The sequence below is a fragment of the Amphibalanus amphitrite genome, unplaced genomic scaffold (assembly GCF_019059575.1).
Source record: "Amphibalanus amphitrite isolate SeventyFive unplaced genomic scaffold, NRLGWU_Aamphi_draft 001223F_arrow, whole genome shotgun sequence".
NCBI classification, from domain to species: domain Eukaryota; kingdom Metazoa; phylum Arthropoda; class Thecostraca; order Balanomorpha; family Balanidae; genus Amphibalanus; species Amphibalanus amphitrite.
The window spans coordinates 56,726-77,065 of record NW_024882717.1 but is presented as its reverse complement, the minus strand read 5'-3'; the positions used below and the strand labels follow the sequence as shown (position 1 = coordinate 77,065).

Genomic DNA, 20,340 nt, shown 5'->3' with positions numbered 1-20,340 from the left:
AGGGAGAAAGGTCGTTTCGGACCCCTCTCCCCCTAAAAGTCGAAGGCGAAGGCATATTTATCTCCTAGCATATGGTTTTATGCTTCTTCACCCGACTCATATGGATTTGGCTTTAAAAATAACAAAGATAACAACAAATAACATTGGTGTAACTAGAACCCAAATGCCTATCTTTTAAAAATGATGTCAAAAATCCATACAATATTTTCTGCGGTAAGCTTTGTGTCTGGTAGTTTTGGAACTATAGTGCGGCAGAAAATAAAACTGTAGTGTGACACGATGTCCGGCCTCATCAGGCCACGGATAATTAGCAGAAACGTCCCCAAGAAATAACAGCCGGTTACCAACAGCCGTCTGCCGGCCCCATTGGTAACCGGCTAATACTATTCGCGACCTTGGATCGGCACGCTGTCGGCTCACCCCGCCCGCTGGCTACGGGCGACCTTGACCACTCAACACCGATTGGCCAACGGACGGGGTCGTGCGCTGGTCCTAGCACGTGGAGAGGACGGGGCACAGCACCGCACATTGTATGCGACCTCTGACCTATCCCTGTCTCCTGACCGCATGACGGGTCGCCGGCCCAGGCGGTAGAAACCGGTTCTGGCCTCTACACACGCTGCCACCCTAGCCCTCCCCTCCCCCACGCTACTACGTGATGTAGTACACGCTCGTGCGTAACTGGGCGGAGCAAAGGGTCGCCGATACAAGGGCGGAACTACACCTTTTTGCGTTGTTCGATGGCCAATCGTCATAACCATTTCGGCATCAGTTTGGACAAGCGTCATTCAGAATAACCCATCGGCGGTGTGCATCACTGTTTGACGGTCGGCAAAACAGGCTGGACTCCATTTAACCATTCTGCATAACTCTTTGTCATTGAGCACAATGTTCGTCATGGGCAAAACACTTTGTCAGATTGTCATAATGCTTCGACATTTCACAAAATGGTTAGTCGATGTGCAAAATTCATCGGTACTGTGCGTAAACAATGACTGTTTATTTAAAACTTTCGTCAATGATCAAAATGTCAATGATGTAGTGCTTATCTAGCCATATTCAATGTTTAACGTTAATCACGCATTCAGGGATGAGGCTTATGACAGTTCCAGCGCAATTTGCAACCAATTAACCATTGAATTCCGAAAAAGGCAGTTATACCATAGCTACAAGGAGACTGCCGGCGCCATACCGAGTAGGCATGTAGACTCTTGAGCGTCGGACTCCTAAACGCTTCGATACAAACCACGAAGTCGGCCGTCATTATCGCGTCACTGCCCGTGCGATGTCATGGGACAACGCTTCGGGCGGCCGCGCCGGTCGGACTCGCGAGGGAATGGCTGACAGATGGCAAGCCGGGCCCTGCCGGACACCTTGGTTTTTGGGGCGGGGCTGACTTATCCAGCCTGTTGCCTGTTCCTTGGTGTTTGAGGCGGGGTTAATTTATCCAGCCTGTTGCTCTGTTGCCTGTCCATTTTTCAATCAGCCGATAACATGTCAGCTACGGCCTACGTCCATCTACATTGTACCTATGGCGCTCATGAACGCTACCGATTTTTATGTAGATCAATGGTCTACAAGTTTCGCCACCTATGCCTCACACTGCACTGTATAAACGCGGTCATATTTATACTTCTCTGTAAAGGGGCGATCTGTTTTTAGTTTTGACGAAATGTTATGAGGAATGCCGAAATTAGCATGGGGATGTTTTGGTGAACGACGAAGGGATATTAACGAATGACGAAGCATTTATCCAAATCGTCAAAGGTTTTGCCGGAACTCAATCAGTTATGGCGAATAGCGAAGGTAATACCAACTGACGAGCTGTGGAGTGGGATCAGCATTCCGTTTTGCCCATATGCTGAAGGTTTTGCCAGAATGCCTCTCACTGGCGCCACCTATGTGCTGATCGGACGAATGGGTTTTGCTGATTGGCAATGGCCATCGAACAACGCAAAAAGGTGTAGTTGCCCTCCCGCCCGCCGAGCGACCTACCGCTAAAACCCGCGAGACCTGTACTATTGCTTCCAAATTAAAGGTAGTGTGCCAGCTTTCCTGGACCGTATGGAGTTAATGGTCCAGATAAGGAGAACCGGATTTTTAGAACTTATCCATACCTTCAAAACTCATGGAAACGTCTTAAATTCTTCAAATTTTGAGTACCCCAGTGCGAAATTCGCCCCGACGGGTTGTCGGTCGTACCCCAACCACATTTCACACCACTATGAACAATAAATGCACACACTGAAATCGCTATTACCGATATGCTCATCCAATCAAGTTTCGATAAACCCGTTCATCATCATCTCCTGCGGTTTCGAACACGCCTGTTAGGTGGCTTCTGATGCTCGTTGAGGTCGGAATTTCCAAATACGCGTGGTGCGTCGGGCCGCGCGCTCTGACTTCGGCCAAGAAAAATGCGTCAGCTGATCATTGTCACTTCTGCCACTTGCGTGTGGTGAAATGGGGTCATAACTTACAAGACGGCTTTTTCATATCAATTATTTTACATAAAATCATATTTCAAACCATAAATAATGTTCGACAGCCAAATAAAAGAAACAATACCAATACGGGCTTACAGTTTAAGGCTCGACATTGTGTTGTCTACGATTAGACAGCTGATAACTCATTCCCGTACGTCGTATGGTCGTAACACTATAATGACCTTTGCTTATTGTCACAAGTGCGCCGCATTCGCGATTGTTGCCCGACGCCTGTTTGCAGGTGAGCCCACTACAGTTGTTATACATACCTTTAAAGGTAGTGTGCCACCTTTGAAAGATTTCCCATTTTATTTTTCCTAGGATAAGAAGCTTCTGTTTTTACCTAATATCGCAAAAAAAATCAAAAATGGGCCTGGAATAGTGCCTTTTTCGCCTAAAAGTTTTTCGGTTTTTAGATATGTATAACAACTGTAGTGGGCTCACCTGCAAACAGGCGTCGGGCAACAATCGCGAATGCGGCGCACTTGTGACAATAAGCAAAGGTCATTATAGTGTTACGACCATACGACGTACGGGAATGAGTTATCAGCTGTCTAATCGTAGACAACACAATGTCGAGCCTTAAACTGTAAGCCCGTATTGGTATTGTTTCTTTTATTTGGCTGTCGAACATTATTTATGGTTTGAAATATGATTTTATGTAAAATAATTGATATGAAAAAGCCGTCTTATAAGTTATGACCCCATTTCACCACACGCAAGTGGCAGAAGTGACAATGATCAGCTGACGCATTTTTCTTGGCCGAAGTCAGAGCGCGCGGCCCGACGCACCACGCGTATTTGGAAATTCCGACCTCAACGAGCATCAGAAGCCACCTAACAGGCGTGTTCGAAACCGCAGGAGATGATGATGAACGGGTTTATCGAAACTTGATTGGATGAGCATATCGGTAATAGCGATTTCAGTGTGTGCATTTATTGTTCATAGTGGTGTGAAATGTGGTTGGGGTACGACCGACAACCCGTCGGGGCGAATTTCGCACTGGGGTACTCAAAATTTGAAGAATTTAAGACGTTTCCATGAGTTTTGAAGGTATGGATAAGTTCTAAAAATCCGGTTCTCCTTATCTGGGCCATTAACTCCATACGGTCCAAGAAAGCTGGCACACTACCTTTAAGCTTGATTCGCGCCTGGCTCTAGTACTGCATTGAATACCTACCCTCCCGAACCCCTCCCGTATCGCCAGGGTAGCTGTCCCGGTGAGGTGCGTGTCAGACTGAAGCAGTGCGTGGACCTTGTGACTGTCAGTCCGCGCCTGGGGCAGGGACACGGGAATGACCTGTGATAATGGCGGGCACGTGAGCGTGACGCATAGCTGGGTCACATTCTATCCAATCAGGGATGATGAGAGCGCCACAGTGCAGGGGTCAGGCCGATGATTGGGTGGGGGAGCGCTGGATGGGCGTGTTACGGGTGAGAAAATATTTGACACGCTTGGCAACTTGAGTGCTACACGGACTTATACCTACGCTAAACCTTTTCACATTTTCTGAAGCAGGGAATCAATTTATGTCCTAGACGTCGCTGGCCGAGGAGAGTGCCTTCTCAGACATTATTTTTCCAATTGCACGAAGCAAACAAACAGTCGTTTTTTTTAAGATTTTCGAGCTTTTTCGAATGCCGCTTACACGTGTCGCATACGTGGGCGTGGCCTGCAGGAGCCGAGTTAGTGGGGGGGGGGGGGAGGGAGGTGGTTGGCGCCGAGCACCTGCTTGGCGCAGGTTAACAATTATCTGAAAATGTTTATAATATATGTTCAGATTATATTGACATTATTGTTTTAAATCATACTGTGCTTATGATTATTACACGCAATATTGAAACTAGCGCAGTCAAAGCACCCCGCAGTAGAGCAGAAAACATTATCAGACATCGTGCAGGCCCAGGCCGGCGTCAGATCACTGCCCTCGCCTCACAGCGACTTCTGTTTCGGCCGCTGGTCTCGCCCGCCGGCCATATGTGCCCTTGACCTTTGACCTACGATGCGTGTCCTGGCTGAATTCCGTACTGGAGCGAAGTGAGGATCAAGCTTAATTTGGAAGCAATAATACATACATAGGCGGCGGAACGGGGAGGGCACCGGGGCACCGTGCCCCCTTTGATTTTGGCATTTTAAAGGGAGATAATGAGCTTTCTTTTTTCTTAAATAAAAATTACTCGACATCTATACTATTTCTACTGTAGTTTCTATAAAATATGAAAATTTTCTAGCACATTTTCGTATGTGAAAAAGGTTTTTTATTTTTGCAAAAAAGAAGCAGTACTTGCAGTACTTGTAACACCCACCGAAATGCGTTGTCCTTCTCTATAAAAAAAAGTCGCAGTATATGGCGCTTTTGTTTCAAACAGCGACGCTTGGGTTTTTGTTTATGTTATCGCCTTGTCGTTGCTTGGTTGTAAGGATTCTAATTTGAATTAGAGTTAATTCGGTTTAGAATTAATTAGATTCTAATTCGGGGGTACATAGTGCCTACTCTTCTTTGTTTCCAAGTATTATTTTGCGCCACAAATGAATGGCATGCGCCAGAAACGCAGCCAAATCTTGCGATTGCGACTACGAAATTCATTATTTTGGCCTCAGAGCCTGAAGCGAAAAATACAAGCATATTTATTTCAAAAAAGACTTCAGGTTTGTCGAACGGTGTTATGAGAATTTTGATAACAGTACTGCATAAGTTTTTCAGTGATGCCGCAAAAGTGTTGTATCTATCTTCTTTTATTGTGCAGTCGGCGGGACCGATTCAAAATTGAGTCGTTGCTACTAAAATAGCAGCATATGGCGACAGATGATGAACAGGAAAAATAGTTGCGTAAATTTAGACATAAACCACCCCCAAACCATGAATATCTTTTGAAGGCACTATAGACGACCATTAACTAACTAGATGTGATGAAGATCAAATGTAATGAATACGCTCATTTTACAAAATTACATGCAAGTACCAAAAAGTGATGTAAGTACTTATTCAACGGTCATTTTCAGCGCTCCCCGCTAACGTGACTTCAAGTTGAGATATTTGCGGCAAGGTACCGAATTGAGCAAAATGGTTTTAATTTACATTATAACTTGTTGTGTTTTGTCAGAAAATGGTCCTAACTCAGATTTTGTGGAAAAAAGGTCATAATCTCCCTTTAACATTAGCCCTATGGACGTTGCATGGAAAGAATGGGACCAAAAGTCGGCAGTGCCCCCCATGAAGGTGTTCCGCCGCTACCTGAGGTAGCGTCCGATGGGGGTAGGCGGCAGTGCACGGGCGGACCGGTGCAGGAGACCCGTCTGACCTTGCGGGCGGAGGTATGTAGCGGCGCGGTCGGCCGCCGCGCCGGCGGGCTGACCGACAGACGGCGCTGGCGTCGGCCGGCCGCCGCCGGCCGCCGGCAGTCGTTGTGCCGCGGCCGGTGGTGCCGCGCCCAGCTGACGCCTAGCCCGTCCCTAATGCTGTGCTGGCGGCTCTGACTGGTATTTGATCTCCGCAGGGCCGTTCATGTGATTCGACAGCTACCAGTGCATAGTAATGCCCAAGCAGAAGAAGAGAGCGTCCGCATCGCCGAAGGCGCGTGGTAAGCGGCGCCTTGAGGAGCCCAGTGCGGCGCCGAGCTCAGTATCAGCCGACACCGAGCCAGACAGCAAACGCACCGGGAAGCTGGCCAAGGTGATGGGCCGCGAGCCGGCGCCGTCTACCAGCAGCGGCGGCGGCGCGGCGGCGGCACCCCAGCCGGCTCCGCCGCCTAACGAGTGCGGCGGCAGTGGCAGCGTGGACGGCTCCGCAAATGGCGGCCGCGTCACTCCAGCGGGGAGTGGCGCTCCACCCGCCCCTGCCCCCGCCCCAGCCGCTCCGGTGCCAACTGAGTCCAGTCAACCGGTCCACGACGTGCGCAAGCTGCCCAAGAAGCGCAAGTTCAACCCGGCGGAGCTGGAGGGTATGCAGCAGGACGGCGCGGCGACCGAGCGGCCGGCAGCGTGGGAGCGGCCGCCGCTGACGGCGTCACAGGCCACGTCGCCGCCACCGCGGCCGGCCGCCGTGACTGTGTACGCTCAGTCGGCGCCGCCGCTGTCTCTGGTGACGCACGTGCCGGTCTCGCGGACCAGCCCGCTGCCAACCGGAGCACCGCTGATTGCCACGGCGCAGGCGAGCCACTCGCCGCCGCCACCGCCGCTCACCACTTCCAGCTGCGTGTTACTGTCCAAGGGCCGAGAGCCGGCAGAGGGCGCCGGCCGGCCGCCGGCTGCCCACCTGCCGGCCGTGGACTCTGAGCCGTCCGGCTACCGCGGCGAGGACCTGCGGCCGGGCGCGCGCCGCGCCGCCGAGCTGCAGCTCTCGCCGCTGCTGCCGCCGGCGCCGCTGCTGCCCGTGCAGATCCACATCCCTGACCAGCCACCGTACGGACTGCGCATGGAGCGGCCGGCGGCGCGGCCGGCCGAGGAGCAGCGCCGACTGGATGAAACACGCCGCATCCTGGAGATATCGCGCGGCATCGCGGTGCGCGCCGCCGAGCCCCGCCGGCCGCAAACGGTGCCGCTGCCGCTGCTTAACAGCAGCCACGAACCGAAACTGGTGCGCGATGCCCGCGACCTAAAGCCGTCAATGTTCAGTCCTGGCGAGAGCCGGCCGGCGAGGCCGATGCCAACTCTGGCCGAATGGCGCGGACACCGCGTGCTAGCCAAACGTGAGACCTACTACCTTCCGGGCGTCATCAAGGGCGTGTACCGCACGTGCGACGTCAGTGTGCTGTTTGACGGGCACCAGCAGCCATTCATCTACTCGAACGTGTCCGAGCCGGGCCGCTGTGACGTCATCAGCGACGCGGCGCCTCTGTCGTCGCAGGTGAGCAGCGGCCTGCGCGTGGCCGTGCGCGTCGACGCCGATAAGATGGTGTTTGTGGAGGGCACTGTGGTGGCCGCCAACCGGCCGGCACACCTCTTCAAGATCAAGGTGCTGTCGCAGGAGGGGCCGCTGGAGCGATGGTACGCGCGGCCGGCCGTGCGCCTCTTGCAGCCGCCCTGGTTCGAGGAGCTCGATGAGCCGGCACCGCTGGGAGGCCCGCCTGCCACTCAGGTGACGCCGCCGGGTACCACACCAGTGACGCCCATCTCGGGACAGTCGGCTTCGACGGCGCCGTCGTCTGGCAGCGACGACCTGCGCCGACAGGCGTACACCGAGTACGACAGCGAGGATGATCTGAAGAGAGAGGACATCAACTTCGGACCGGACGGTGAGTGCGCAGCTGGCCGCTGCCGGAGGACTGGGTGAAAGCTGGCGGCGTTGAGCGGGTGGGCGCTGCGGCTGTCCGGGCGACAGCGCCGCTCCGACCCAAGCGAGCCGCACCCAACCTGCCTACCGCAGCCCGGCACATCCATCGCCTTAGGATTGCTTGTGAAATACGTTTATAGTAAGGGAGAGTGGGGCAAAACGGCCACCTTAACCCTATTCCTGGCGGGGGGGGGCCTCAGGAGCCCCCCCCCTGAGGTTTTTTGGTTATTTCTCCCAAACGCTTTGAGCTAGGAAGCTCAAATTTTCTGACTTTTACTAAAAGGCTTTTACGCAACATTTCTGAAAATTTTGAGTTGATCTGACCTCAGGTCAGGTCACCAGAGGCGGTTTGGTGACCCTACCTCAGAAAAGTTTGCAATCACGCCAGAGCTAGAGTTTTTGACCGACCAATTTCTTCTCTTCAGGCTTTAGTTAGGGTACCAGTATGTGCAATTTGTATATCTCAGAATTTTCATATCTGTGACCTGAGGTCAGGCCAGACTCGTGACCTTTACATTGCAAGCCTATGGGAAAATATTGAAACGCCTCCTGCTTCGTGTAAACGAGTCAAAACCACCCAATTCTTTCAGTATTATGGAAGATTATCTCATCGGTGATGATCCTGGTGCCGCTAATTGACAGGGGCACCGGCAAAGGTCATCTGAGGTCATGTGACGTCATAAATCGTTTTTCTGTAAATAAATCACGACATGATGGTGCTAAAGACTTGTAAGTGGTACCAAACTGCTCGCCTGGTCAAGGCGCGTCGTTTGGTATGCAGCATGACCATACCCCACAACCTCATTGATGAATGACCTGACCTTGACCTCAGGTCAAATTTCAAATTGACCTGTGAAGGTCGTCACATACTTATTTCGCATCGCCTCGGCGAGAGCAACAAAAAATTTATTGGTTTTATGTCTCTATGTTTCTTAGTTTAAAAGTTATATAGATAACTAATTCCAAAACATTTTATCGTTGATGACCTCTGGTGACCTCAATATTGACCTGACCTGAAAATGTTTTATGTAAAAGTTGTAGATCTTTAAACGACCTATCAAACGCCGTTCGCCGTTTGTCGCTGCGATGTGTAGTTTTTGAGATCTGAAGGGGGGCCGAATCGGCCCCCCCGCCAGTTTCTTGTCCCGGCGGAGCCCGCCAGGAATAGGGTTAACGCTTCTTACGATGCCGACATAGGCGCGGGAGCCGGGGGGGGGGGGGCAGTGGGGGCAGCTTGCCCCCCCCCCCCAACTCTGGGGCCGTGGGGGCGGTGCCCCCACAGTTTTGAGACGGAATACCACACTTTTTTTGCAAATGTTTTATTTTTTGTTGAAAAAGCCGAGGGGTGAAAAATAAGTGGCTTAAAACCGGTGAGAAAACTAGATTTGGGGGTACCCTAGGTTGATCTCTATTATGGTGTGCCCCCCCCCCCCAGTCGGAAAGTAGTTCCCGCGCCCCTGGATGCCGACGCTCGATTTTTAAACATAAAAAGATTATTTGTATACCAATGTGATCGCTATTGAATTGCCTTTTATTTCAAATGCGTTTAATTTCCAAAGCCGTTCACATATGGGAGATATTGGCAAAACTTGAAACCTATGCATTATGGCCACTTTGTCCCATACCTTGGGGCAAAGCAGCCACTGCACCGGTGACTTCTGATGTCCCGATTTGAGACACAGAATAGTTTGCTTCATGTACGACTAGGGTATTTGATGAATGCATGACGACACATTTCAATATCAATAGCCGTGTTGTTCAGATGGAAACAATTTATGGCCAATGCAGAGCTGGCCACTTTTCCCCCTCCACTTTGCCCCGCGCAGACCGCCCGATACTTCTCGTCTTTTTGCCATTCCAACTCATCTATTAGAGGGGCATAAGGCATTAAAACTGGTAAAAGACATATACAATAACCACACAATGCATGAACGAGAGCGCTTAACTAAAATTCAAAACCGTTGTGAAATCAAACAACATTTAAAGATAGTAAACAAAAAGTTGATAGTCTGGCAAAATGCTTTTCCGCATATCACAGAACAATGGCGATGGGCTGGAAACCCTGGTCTGGCTAATTCGAACGACCGCGAAGATAAGTGCAGTTCACAACCATAAATTGGAGCTGACGCCAGCTGTAGAGGTATAAAACGATGGGTGGCCGCTTTGCCCCGGGTGGCCGCTTTGGCCCACTCCTGTCGACAGTCATTTGTCCACTACCCATAACCCGCGAGTTGCTGGGGGGGGGGGGCGTTAAACGCCCCCACTTTTTTCGCCGGGCCATAGCATAAAAACGGCGCGCCGCAGGCGCGCCAAATTTTGGGTACCTGTAGGGAATTGATCGAAGTTTATTGTGACAAAGTTTCAAAAAAATTGGTCGGAAAATTTTTGAGATATCGAGGTTTTGGTTACGTCATGATTTCTGAGTTTTCGACCAAAAACGGCATATGTTAAAAAAAAATATATATATATATATTATATATATATATATATATATATATATATATATATATATATATATATATATATATATATATATATATATATATATATATATATATATATATATATATATATATATATATATATATATATATGCCGTAAACGCCATTAGACTCCCAATACCATGAACAATCAAATGGCTATCTTCGATCATTGATAATTATTGACGGCATTTTCCAAAATCTTGAACTGAATCTGGGCAATTTCTCGTGACTACTTCACGACCATGATACATGCATTTCTTAAATTGAACTTTTTGAGCCAAACACGTACACATATGATAAAATGAATGTCACCATCGTGTTCTACGCCCCAAATTACCCATAAAACATGTGTCACAGGCTGCGAATATCAGTTTTGATTTTCGGGGATATTTGCCTACCCGGTTGACCTGACCTTGACCCTGACCTATGCTTGACTGACCCCTACATGGAGCTGACACTATTTTAGGCCTTATATGACGGATTGTGCACCGTTTTGACAGAGTTAATGACGAGAGGCGCCCATTGCGAAGTCCTGAAGTCCATGCTACTGAAAGCCCGATTTCAGGTGTTTGACCTGACCTTGACCCGACCTGTGACCTCAAAATTCAACTTTAAAGTACTCATCTGAAGCGTCTCGTCGCGTTCTTTCGTTTGCCGCCTCGTTCGTTTCGCTGCGCCTATTGGTTCTCGAGTTATCGGCTGGGGGCGTTTAACGCCCCCCCCCCAGCAAACGGTGGGTGGCGAAATACCCCAGCAACTGCCGGGTTAATATTGGTACCTATCTGTCTAGTTGAGGTATATTTGCCTTTGGGTCTACAGCGCTGGGATATGTCTATCTGGCACTCCTGTGAGCTGCAAAGATAAGCATTTCTTATCTCTGCATCCCTCTGAGATGTGAAGATAAGGTCTCGAGGATTCATAGCCCAAAATCATGAGTTCAAGTAAAGATGGGTCAATAACCGAACCGAACCATTTTTAATGGTTGTTTGGGCATGAAGCTTGTGAGATTAAAAAATCTAAATTTATTTTTACATAGAAGAATACATTTTGATATAATCTTTAAACAATTAAGAATAAACTTAAACATAAAAAGATATAGGATTCTTCATGGCTCACTCGTGGAAGATTGGGTATCTTTTATCGAAAGATCTATTGGCCAAAGACACGAAGATAAATCGTAAGGAACCGCTCGTGACAAGAACAGTTGGAAGAGTTGAGCCAGGGGTAGCCAGTAACAGTTGGTAGCATTAGGCCAAATGGGCGCCCAAAAACTACTACCCTACCCCATAGGGCAGTGGTCGGCAGGTCATTCGGGGTCGTGCCCCCTTTTTGGGCGTCAGGCAGGGCCATTACCCCCACCTACCAGACCCCATTGCTGACACAACCAAGTTTACTGAAATTCCATACCGTCCTGGAACTCTTTGGGTCCAGGGTATTTGTGCATTTCCAATGCATCAAATTTAAAACATGACACTTCCTCCACAAAACATTTAATACCTATATCCCAGTAGCGGCGGAACACCTTCAATTAAGGGGGGGGGGGGGGCACTGCCGACATTTGGTCCCATTCTTTCCATGCAACGCCCATAGGGCTAATGTTAAAATGCAAAAATCAAAGGGTGCACGGTGCCCCGGTGCCCTCCCGTTCCGCCGCCTATGCTATATCCTATTTAACCCTTGTACGTATAGGGGCGGCGGGTGGTTTTTCGTTAAAAGCTCACGTAAAAGGCATTGGATCACGATCAAATTGTACCCTCGAGCCCATCATTTTTTTTTTACCAGCCCGGAAAATATCATGACCTGAGACCAGTTTTACCAACAGAAAAATAACCGCCTGCCGGAATTTTTGCCTCAAGACCGCTTCACATACGCGATGGGCTCGTAAGCGGATAGGGCTTTACCGTTTACGCTCCATATGTGAAACGATCTTTAGGCAAAAAATTCCGGCTGGCGGCTATTTTTCTGTTGGTAAAACTGGCCTCTGGACCCATAATGACCGTTGGCTTATGAGCTTTTTCTGGAGATCATCTTGAGCCATAAAATCTCACTTCAAGAAGTTATAGCGGGTCCCGATTTTCTCGACACTTGCCATTGCCCTCTTGAATGAGACGGAATGACCAAAGACCTTAAAAATGGGCAGCAGCGGCTTCCTATTGTCACGGGTAGCACGCTCGTCTTTTTTATGCACAGCTCCATCTCAGAGTCCGAGAGGCCGCGGGGGTCCGATCGACTCCTCCCCCTTACGTTAGCGGCTGTTGAAACGCCAACAGACGGGCGACGGTTAGAAGTTGCGGCTGCTTTTGTACGACTGTACGAAGGGGTGAGATGGTGAGGCGAGCAGGTACGTGAAAATTGGTATCTAATCAATGTGTGCTGTGCCTTTGGCCTACAGGCTAATCTTTGAACCCTGGGATGCAACAGTCACGATGGCTCCATCACTGGAGCTACAAACTCCAAAAAGATAGGCTTTCTCAGAATCCCTCATTACCCCCACCGAAAGGGCTCCATTACCCCCAAAGGGGGCATGCCCCACCATTTGCCGACCCCTGCCATAGGGTTTCCATGTTAAATCGACCTTAGTCTGAATTGTTGTGAGCACTGTTTTGAGAGACATAGACATACTTAAAAATATAATTAAAAAATTAACCGTACTCTCATAATTAAAATCAAAAATCTTAAAAAAGGCCAGATAATCTCGAGGAGCTTTCGGCTAACGCCTTTTTCAACTCTCTCTATTTTTTTCTTTTTGGTGCAAACACTTTGAAATTCAAATTTATAGCAGCTGCAGTTAGGCACAGGCACTTCTACAAAGGGTTACAGAATATTTATAATGCGTAGGCCACAAAACACAAAGTCGTATTTAATACATTGACTAGAGGGACAGCATAACGCGCAGCGTAATAAATCAGTTTTCATTACAATCGGCCCAGTAGCGGGCGAGTAATTGCAAGAATAAATTTGGCGTCTCCTCCTGGCCGGCGGTACCCTGTTCCGGTATTCATTGCCAAAGGTCAGTGACCTTCCGGCTCTGATTTCACCCAGTTTTGCAGCGAAGAAACTGAGCCTAAGGCACGAGCCGTCTGCTCGGCGCCGGCCGCGGCCCAAAATCCCGCAAAGATGCGCCCGCCACGTGCAAACCGGCGAGCGCACCCCCACCAAAATTTAATACGACAAACAGATGCACGCGTCCGACTTACGTCGAAAATTTCACCCCCGTAGCCCGCACCGTTTTGGAGCAATAGCCCGCCAAGCGTGACGGACGCGTCACATACATACATACGGACATTTTGATTTTTATATATGTAAACTAGGTGTCCAGCATTACGCGCAGCGTAATCCAGAGTATATAGAACGCGTAATCAATCATTTTTCACTAAAATCGGCCCGGTAGCGGCCGAGTTATGGCCAGAATAAATGTAGCGTCTCCTGGCCGGCGGTGCTCTGTTCAGGTATTCATTGCCAAAGGTCAGTGACCTGCCGGCTCTGATTTCCCTCAGTTTTGAAAGCGAAGAAACTGAGCCTACGGCACGTGCTCACTGCTCGGCGCCGGCCGCGGCCCAAAATCCCACAAAGATGCGCCCGCCACGTGCACACCGCTGCACGCACCCCCTCCAAAATTTAATACAACAAACAGATGCACGCGTCCGACTTAAGTCGAAAATTTCACCCCCGTAGCCCGCACCGTTCCGGAGCAATAGCCCGCCAAGCGTGACGGACGCGTCTCATACATACGGACATTTTGATTTTTATATAAGTGAACTAGAGGGACAGCATTACGCGCAGCGTAATAAATCAATTTTCATTAAAATCGGCCCAGTAGCGGCCGAGTTATGGCCAGAATAAATTTGGCGTCTCCTCCTGGCCGGCGGTGCTCTGTTCCGGTATTCATTGCCAAAGGTCAACGACCTCCGACTCTGTTTTCCCTCATTTTCGCAGCGAACAATCTGAGCCTAGGGCGCGTGCCGTCTGCTCGGCGCCGGCCGCGGCCCAAAATGCTGCAAAGATGCGCCCGCCACGTGCACACCGCTGCACGCACCCCCTCCAAAATTTAATACGACAAACAGATGCACGCGTCCGACTTACGTTCAAACTTTCACCCCCGTAGCCCGCACCGTTCCGGAGCAATAGCCCGCCAAGCGTGACTGACGCGTTACATACATACATACATACATACATACATACGTACAGACATTTTGATTTTTATATATGTGAATAATCAGAATAATATGTCAGGCACCTATAATCGCACTAGAATCACATTCATAGTGTGAATGTGATTAGCATTAAATACATCACACATATAAATCACAAACATAATAATCGCTATGGTGGTGGCAAATCATGTCTACAGTAAATAAATGCATGTTTCCGGGACAGACCTTCCGAGTTTTCTACAAGTTTTACCATGCCTAGAAATTTTACGAAAAAAAAACATACACCAAAAGCCTCGAATACTTATGGCGACACCCACACACATACACATTCCCATACACCCGCGCGCGCGAGCTGTCGCAGCTCGCCAGTCGCCACTCAGTCAGACTCAAGTGGTAGCTCAAGTGCGAATCAAAGGCCAGGAGGAGGTCTGAGTGTTCAGGGTTGGTTTTAGATCTCGAATGTAAATGGATTCCCAGATCTTTCGGTCTGGGCCGTCTTTTGACACGTGAAGAATTTGAATGGAGACGTTGCTGCTGTTAAGTTGAATATCAGGATGTTTAGTTTGATGGAGTCTTGTTTTAAGTTTTTGGCATCTCAAATGTGCTCGTTATACCTGAGTCTGACTGAGCGGCGAGTCTCGCCTACATAAAATGACTCGTCGTCACGGCATAGTCCACAGTCCATCCGGTAAATGACGTTTTTGGTGTGGCATTTTCCCCGTAGCCCCGCCTCACAGCATTGACACCGCCTCCCTCCCCCCGGGCAGGATACAGGGAGGAAAGCAGAGCGTACTAGCCTTTGGCGTAGATTGGGGCCACCTTTCCATGCCACCCGTACGTTAAGCCCGCTGGTTTTCAAGATGCCCTCCGTCTTCCGACAGAGGTCATCGTCGACAAACGGGAGAGCCAGGTACTAGTGGTGCCAATTTCATGAAATTTCAATTCCAATTCCGATCCAATTCCAAGAAATTGCCAAGTAAATTTCCAATTTTGTCCAAAGCGGGGGCTATTCCAATTTTTAACGATTTTTGCATTTTTTGCGTAAATTTTAAAAGTGTTTAAAAGCGTTTTAAAGGCCTCCGTTTTAAAATTTTAAATTTTAAAGGCCTTGTGTTCCGATTAATTTCCAAAAAATGTTAAGAATTCCGTCCAAATTCCAAATTGGAATTGGACAAAAATTGGAATTCCAAGAAAAGAAATTCCGATTGGCACCAATACCAGGTACACAGGCTCAGTTTGGGAAGTTTTCGGTCTCTTTGTACCTCTATCCCTTAAAGGTAGTGTGCCACCTTTGAAAGATTTCCCATTTTATTTTTCCTAGGATAAGAAGCTTCTGTTTTTACATAATATCGCAAAAAAATCAAAAATGGGCCTGGAATAGTGCCTTTTTCGCCTAAAAGTTTTTCGGTTTTTAGATATGTATAACAACTGTAGTGGGCTCACCTGCAAACAGGCGTCGGGCAACAATCGCGAATGCGGCGCACTTGTGACAATAAGCAAAGGTCATTATAGTGTTACGACCATACGACGTACGGGAATGAGTTATCAGCTGTCTAATCGTAGACAACACAATGTCGAGCCTTAAACTGTAAGCCCGTATTGGTATTGTTTCTTTTATTTGGCTGTCGAACATTATTTATGGTTTGAAATATGATTTTATGTTAAATAATTGATATGAAAAAGCCGTCTTATAAGTTATGACCCCATTTCACCACACGCAAGTGGCAGAAATGACAATGATCAGCTGACGCATTTTTCTTGGCCGAAGTCAGAGCGCGCGGCCCGACGCACCACGCGTATTTGGAAATTCCGACCTCGACGAGCATCAGAAGCCACCTAACAGGCGTGTTCGAAACCGCAGGAGATGATGATGAACGGGTTTATCGAAACTTGATTGGATGAGCATATCGGTAATAGCGATTTCAGTGTGTGCATTTATTGTTCATAGTGGTGTGAAATGTGGTTGGGGTACGACCGACAACCCGTCGGGGCGAATTTCGCACTGGGGTACTCAAAATTTGAAGAATTTAAGACGTTTCCATGAGTTTTGAAGGTATGGATAAGTTCTAAAAATCCGGTTCTCCTTATCTGGGCCATTAACTCCATACGGTCCAAGAAAGCTGGCACACTACCTTTAATACCTCTCGTTTTACTCGAGTCACCAAATGGGGTGGGTATCCGTTGGTTAGAAACAAGTTTTCAATCACTTTTAAGCTTCGTACTCTGGGGAGGCCATGGGAGAGGAGACTCTGACTGCCCTAAGCATCTGTGATCTTAAGGTGTTTTTTAGTGGTGCCAATTTCATGAAATTTCAATTCCAATTCCGATCCAATTCCAAGAAATTGCCAAGTAAATTTCCAATTTTGTCCAAAGCGGGGGCTATTCCAATTTTTAACGATTTTTGCATTTTTTGCGTAAATTTTAAAAGTGTTTAAAAGCGTTTTAAAGGCCTCCGTTTTAAAATTTTAAATTTTAAAGGCCTTGTGTTCCGATTAATTTCCAAAAAATGTTAAGAATTCCGTCCAAATTCCAAATTGGAATTGGACAAAAATTGGAATTCCAAGAAAAGAAATTCCGATTGGCACCAATAGTGTTTTTCTTCGTTTTCATCGGGAGGGCTGACTCAAAATGTATGATCACTGGTGATGCGGTCGGCTTAACATAGAGCTCGCTGGTGTAGGCCCCAGTCTCTGAAATCGTTATTTTGGTGTCTAAAAATGACAGGACGCCAGCATCAGCTGTGTGCTCAAGAGTTAACTTGATGGACGGGTGGATGCTGTTCAGGAATGAGAAGTATTCAAGGAGTGCTTCTTTGCCATGTGTCCACACTCCAAATGCATCGTCTATACTAGTGATGTCAATTACAGAAAATCGGAATACCGATACCAAACCAAATACCAACTAAAACCGTGGGGAAATACCGAAACCGAACCAACTTTGAAAGATGAGGGAAATACCAACTTTTTACCAATTTCTTAGCCTCTTATACATTAGTAAGGGTTCATAATACCAACAAAATACCAAACACATTAGGATTGAAATACCAAATACCAAGTTGGTATCGGTTTGGTATCGGTATACCAAAAAGTTGGTATCCGATTGACATCTCTGGTATATACATATCGCATGTAAAGGGATGGCTGAAGACGTGGGGATGCTAAGAAAAGGGGTCTCCAGGGCGTGCATGAAAACAATGGCTAGAGGCGGGGCCACCCTACCCATGGCGATTCCCTCAGTCTGTCTAAAAAAGCGAACAAAATTGTTGGTCAGACAATGTGAGAGAAGGTCGCGGATACTTTCTAAATCGAGTCCAAAAGTGTGAATATTACCTGCGTGGTGCTCAACTAAGCGAATGGTCGCATCGATCGCTTCATGAATGGGAATGTTTCCGTACTAGTTTACAACATCCACGCTAAACAAAATCGTACCTTGGTCCCCTTGGTCAAAACCTGTAGGATAACGATCAGACAGCTTTTTCAAGAACTGATCTGTGTTCTTTAAGTGGGCTGGCACATGTAAGAGTTGGTTGACGATTTTTTTCTAAGAACCATGACAGTTTGTCCAAAGGATCACCGCAAGCCAACACGATCGGCCGGAGGGGTATTTCTGGCTTGTGATCCTTCGGCAAACCATAGAGTTCCGCCGTTCTAGAACAATGAGGAACGATTGCCCTGACGATCTTATCCTCGACCTTACCGCTCATCGACCTATGCATGGCGCGTTTGGTGGTGGCTTCTAGCCGAGGGGTGGGATTGCGCTCCACTGGCTGGGTCGATGTGATAGATTCTATCTACGAGTGTAATCTGTGGAGCTCATCAAAACCAAGCCTTTACTTTTATCTGAGGGCTTGACTTCAACACTCTGGTCCTTGGCAAGCTGGCTTAAGGCTTCTATTTGATCGCGGCTATGATTAGGTGTAGTTTTGTTGTGGTTCTTGTAGGTGGCTAGTATCTTTTTCTTTACCTGCTTTAGTGAGCTTTCTAACTCTCTTGGCCCGACAGGCGCTTGTCCACAGTCGTTGTCTGGGAAACGTGGCCGCAGCGTTTGGGTTTGAGGCCGGCTCTGCTGCATTGGATTGGATCTCGCTGAATCTGTTGAACAGTGTCAGACGGTTGATGATCTTGTTCCTGTTGGCTGTCACGATGCGGTTGTTGGTGCTGTGGCTGGACGCGTGATTGCTGTAGTTGTTGCTCTTCTGGCTGCTGCTGTTGTTGCCTCCGTTGGTCTGGCTGCTGCCGTTGTTGTCCCAGCTGCTGCTGCTGAAGTTGCTGCTGCTGCTGCCGTTGATCCAGGTTCTGGTTTGTCTGGTTTGTTACTTGGTTTTGCTGTTGCAGCTGAGAGTTGCGTTTCATATCTATATGCGTTTTCCAGCGAAGAGAATATGCGGCTCGCTCCATACCGGATTCTACTTCTTTAAGGAGATTGTTGTTTACTCTACGTGTGAGGGCGAACTGTGGGCCACGATTCAACAGCTCAGGTAGGTTCGCTGGCAGCTGAATATGAGAAAGGTTCTTAAAAGACGCTGTCTCTTGTCCTTCGGCTGACTGCACATCAGCTGTCTTTCCTAAGTCAGATGTCTGCTCTGGAACGCTTGATTCATGCCTCCCTAAATACGGTGAGCCGTTCTCATCATCGTTGGTGGGATGACCCCGGTCTGTGAAGGCTAAGCCGATGTGGCGGTTATCCCGTCCACCCCTTGAGGCGTTTTTTCAGTCTTACGAGCTTGTCGGTGTGTCTTCGCCTGTTTTCTTCGCAGAAGCTCTCAAAAAGGCGACTGCATTGAGATTGCAGCCAAGGCCAGAGTCGTGAGTTGACTTGTAAAGCATCTTGTTCTGACCGCTTCTTTTCTCTTTGCAGATAAGCTTGCTTACGGAACGACTCCTGGATTGCTTCGTTCAGCATGTCCTTTGCAAACTTTCTTTTTCTTGCCTCGAATGCATTGCTTCTGGTTGATATGGCAGATGTACCTTTTAGGATGTTTTGGATGAATTTCGGGAACACTTGTGCCTTCCTACATTTTACTAAAAACGATATTCTTCCAGCGTTGTTTGCAACTTTTGGAACTAGAAGAAGAACTTTGATCAGTGCATTTTTATGGTTAACGTTGGCTTCATTAGTCTGATTTGTTGTGAGCACTGTTTTGAGAGACATAGACATACTTAAAAATATAATAAAAAAGTAACCGTACTCTCATAATTAAAATCAAAAATCTTAAAAAAGGCCAGATACTCTCGAGGAGCTTTCGGCTTACGCCTTCTTCAACTCGCTCTATTTTATTTTTCTTTTTGGTGAAAATAAAAATAAAATAGAGACATTTAGACATTTCTTATTAAATAGACATTTATAACTTACTCTTTAGAATAGGATACTCTATTTTTTCTTTATTAAAAAAATATCACCTACCATGTAACTCATCCAGGTAAAATGGGCGCTTTCCGCGTCGTTGGTGTACCTGTTGTTCTATATACCCTGAGTTGAGCGAGCGTCATTTGAGCGAATGACATTTGAGGGACAAATTTTCAGCGATTGTCCATTTAAGCGACTGAGTCTTTTGAGCGAATGACAATTCGGCGAAATCAATTACAGCGATGATCAACTAAAGCGAGCACCAGAATTGGCGAAACCAGTGTTTGAGCGAATATATTGTAATCAATGAAGGACCATTTGATTAAATGCAGTTACGACAGCAAAACCCAACTGAGTGAGCATCAATTTTTAACGCTTCCCCCCGGAATTATTTCCCTATTTGTCAAATAAATGAATGTCAGCGTCCTAAGTAGTAATTTCTTCCGTCACATCCTGTGCTTAACAGTTTCAAACAGCTTGGTGAACTTCTTTTTGAAGTTATTGCACCATGACTAAACGCATTACGTGGACACGTGGCTCAGGCTGCCAACGAGGGGTGGAGGGGAAAGGAGGCAGGCTGTATTTCTTGAATTGTTG

The 20,340-nt window shown here is 47.8% G+C and overlaps 1 protein-coding gene across 1 annotated transcript in view; it reads left to right on the top strand.

Annotated features, from left to right (window-relative positions):
- LOC122371258 (protein capicua homolog) overlaps positions 1–20,340 on the top strand; it is a 118,059-nt gene that overhangs the window by 42,121 nt on the left and 55,598 nt on the right. Inside the window, exon 2 of the mRNA XM_043347433.1 lies at positions 5,986–7,722. Coding sequence (XP_043203368.1) covers positions 6,024–7,722 — 1,699 coding nt within the window. The 5' untranslated portion in view covers positions 5,986–6,023. The remainder of the gene's footprint in view (positions 1–5,985; positions 7,723–20,340) is intronic.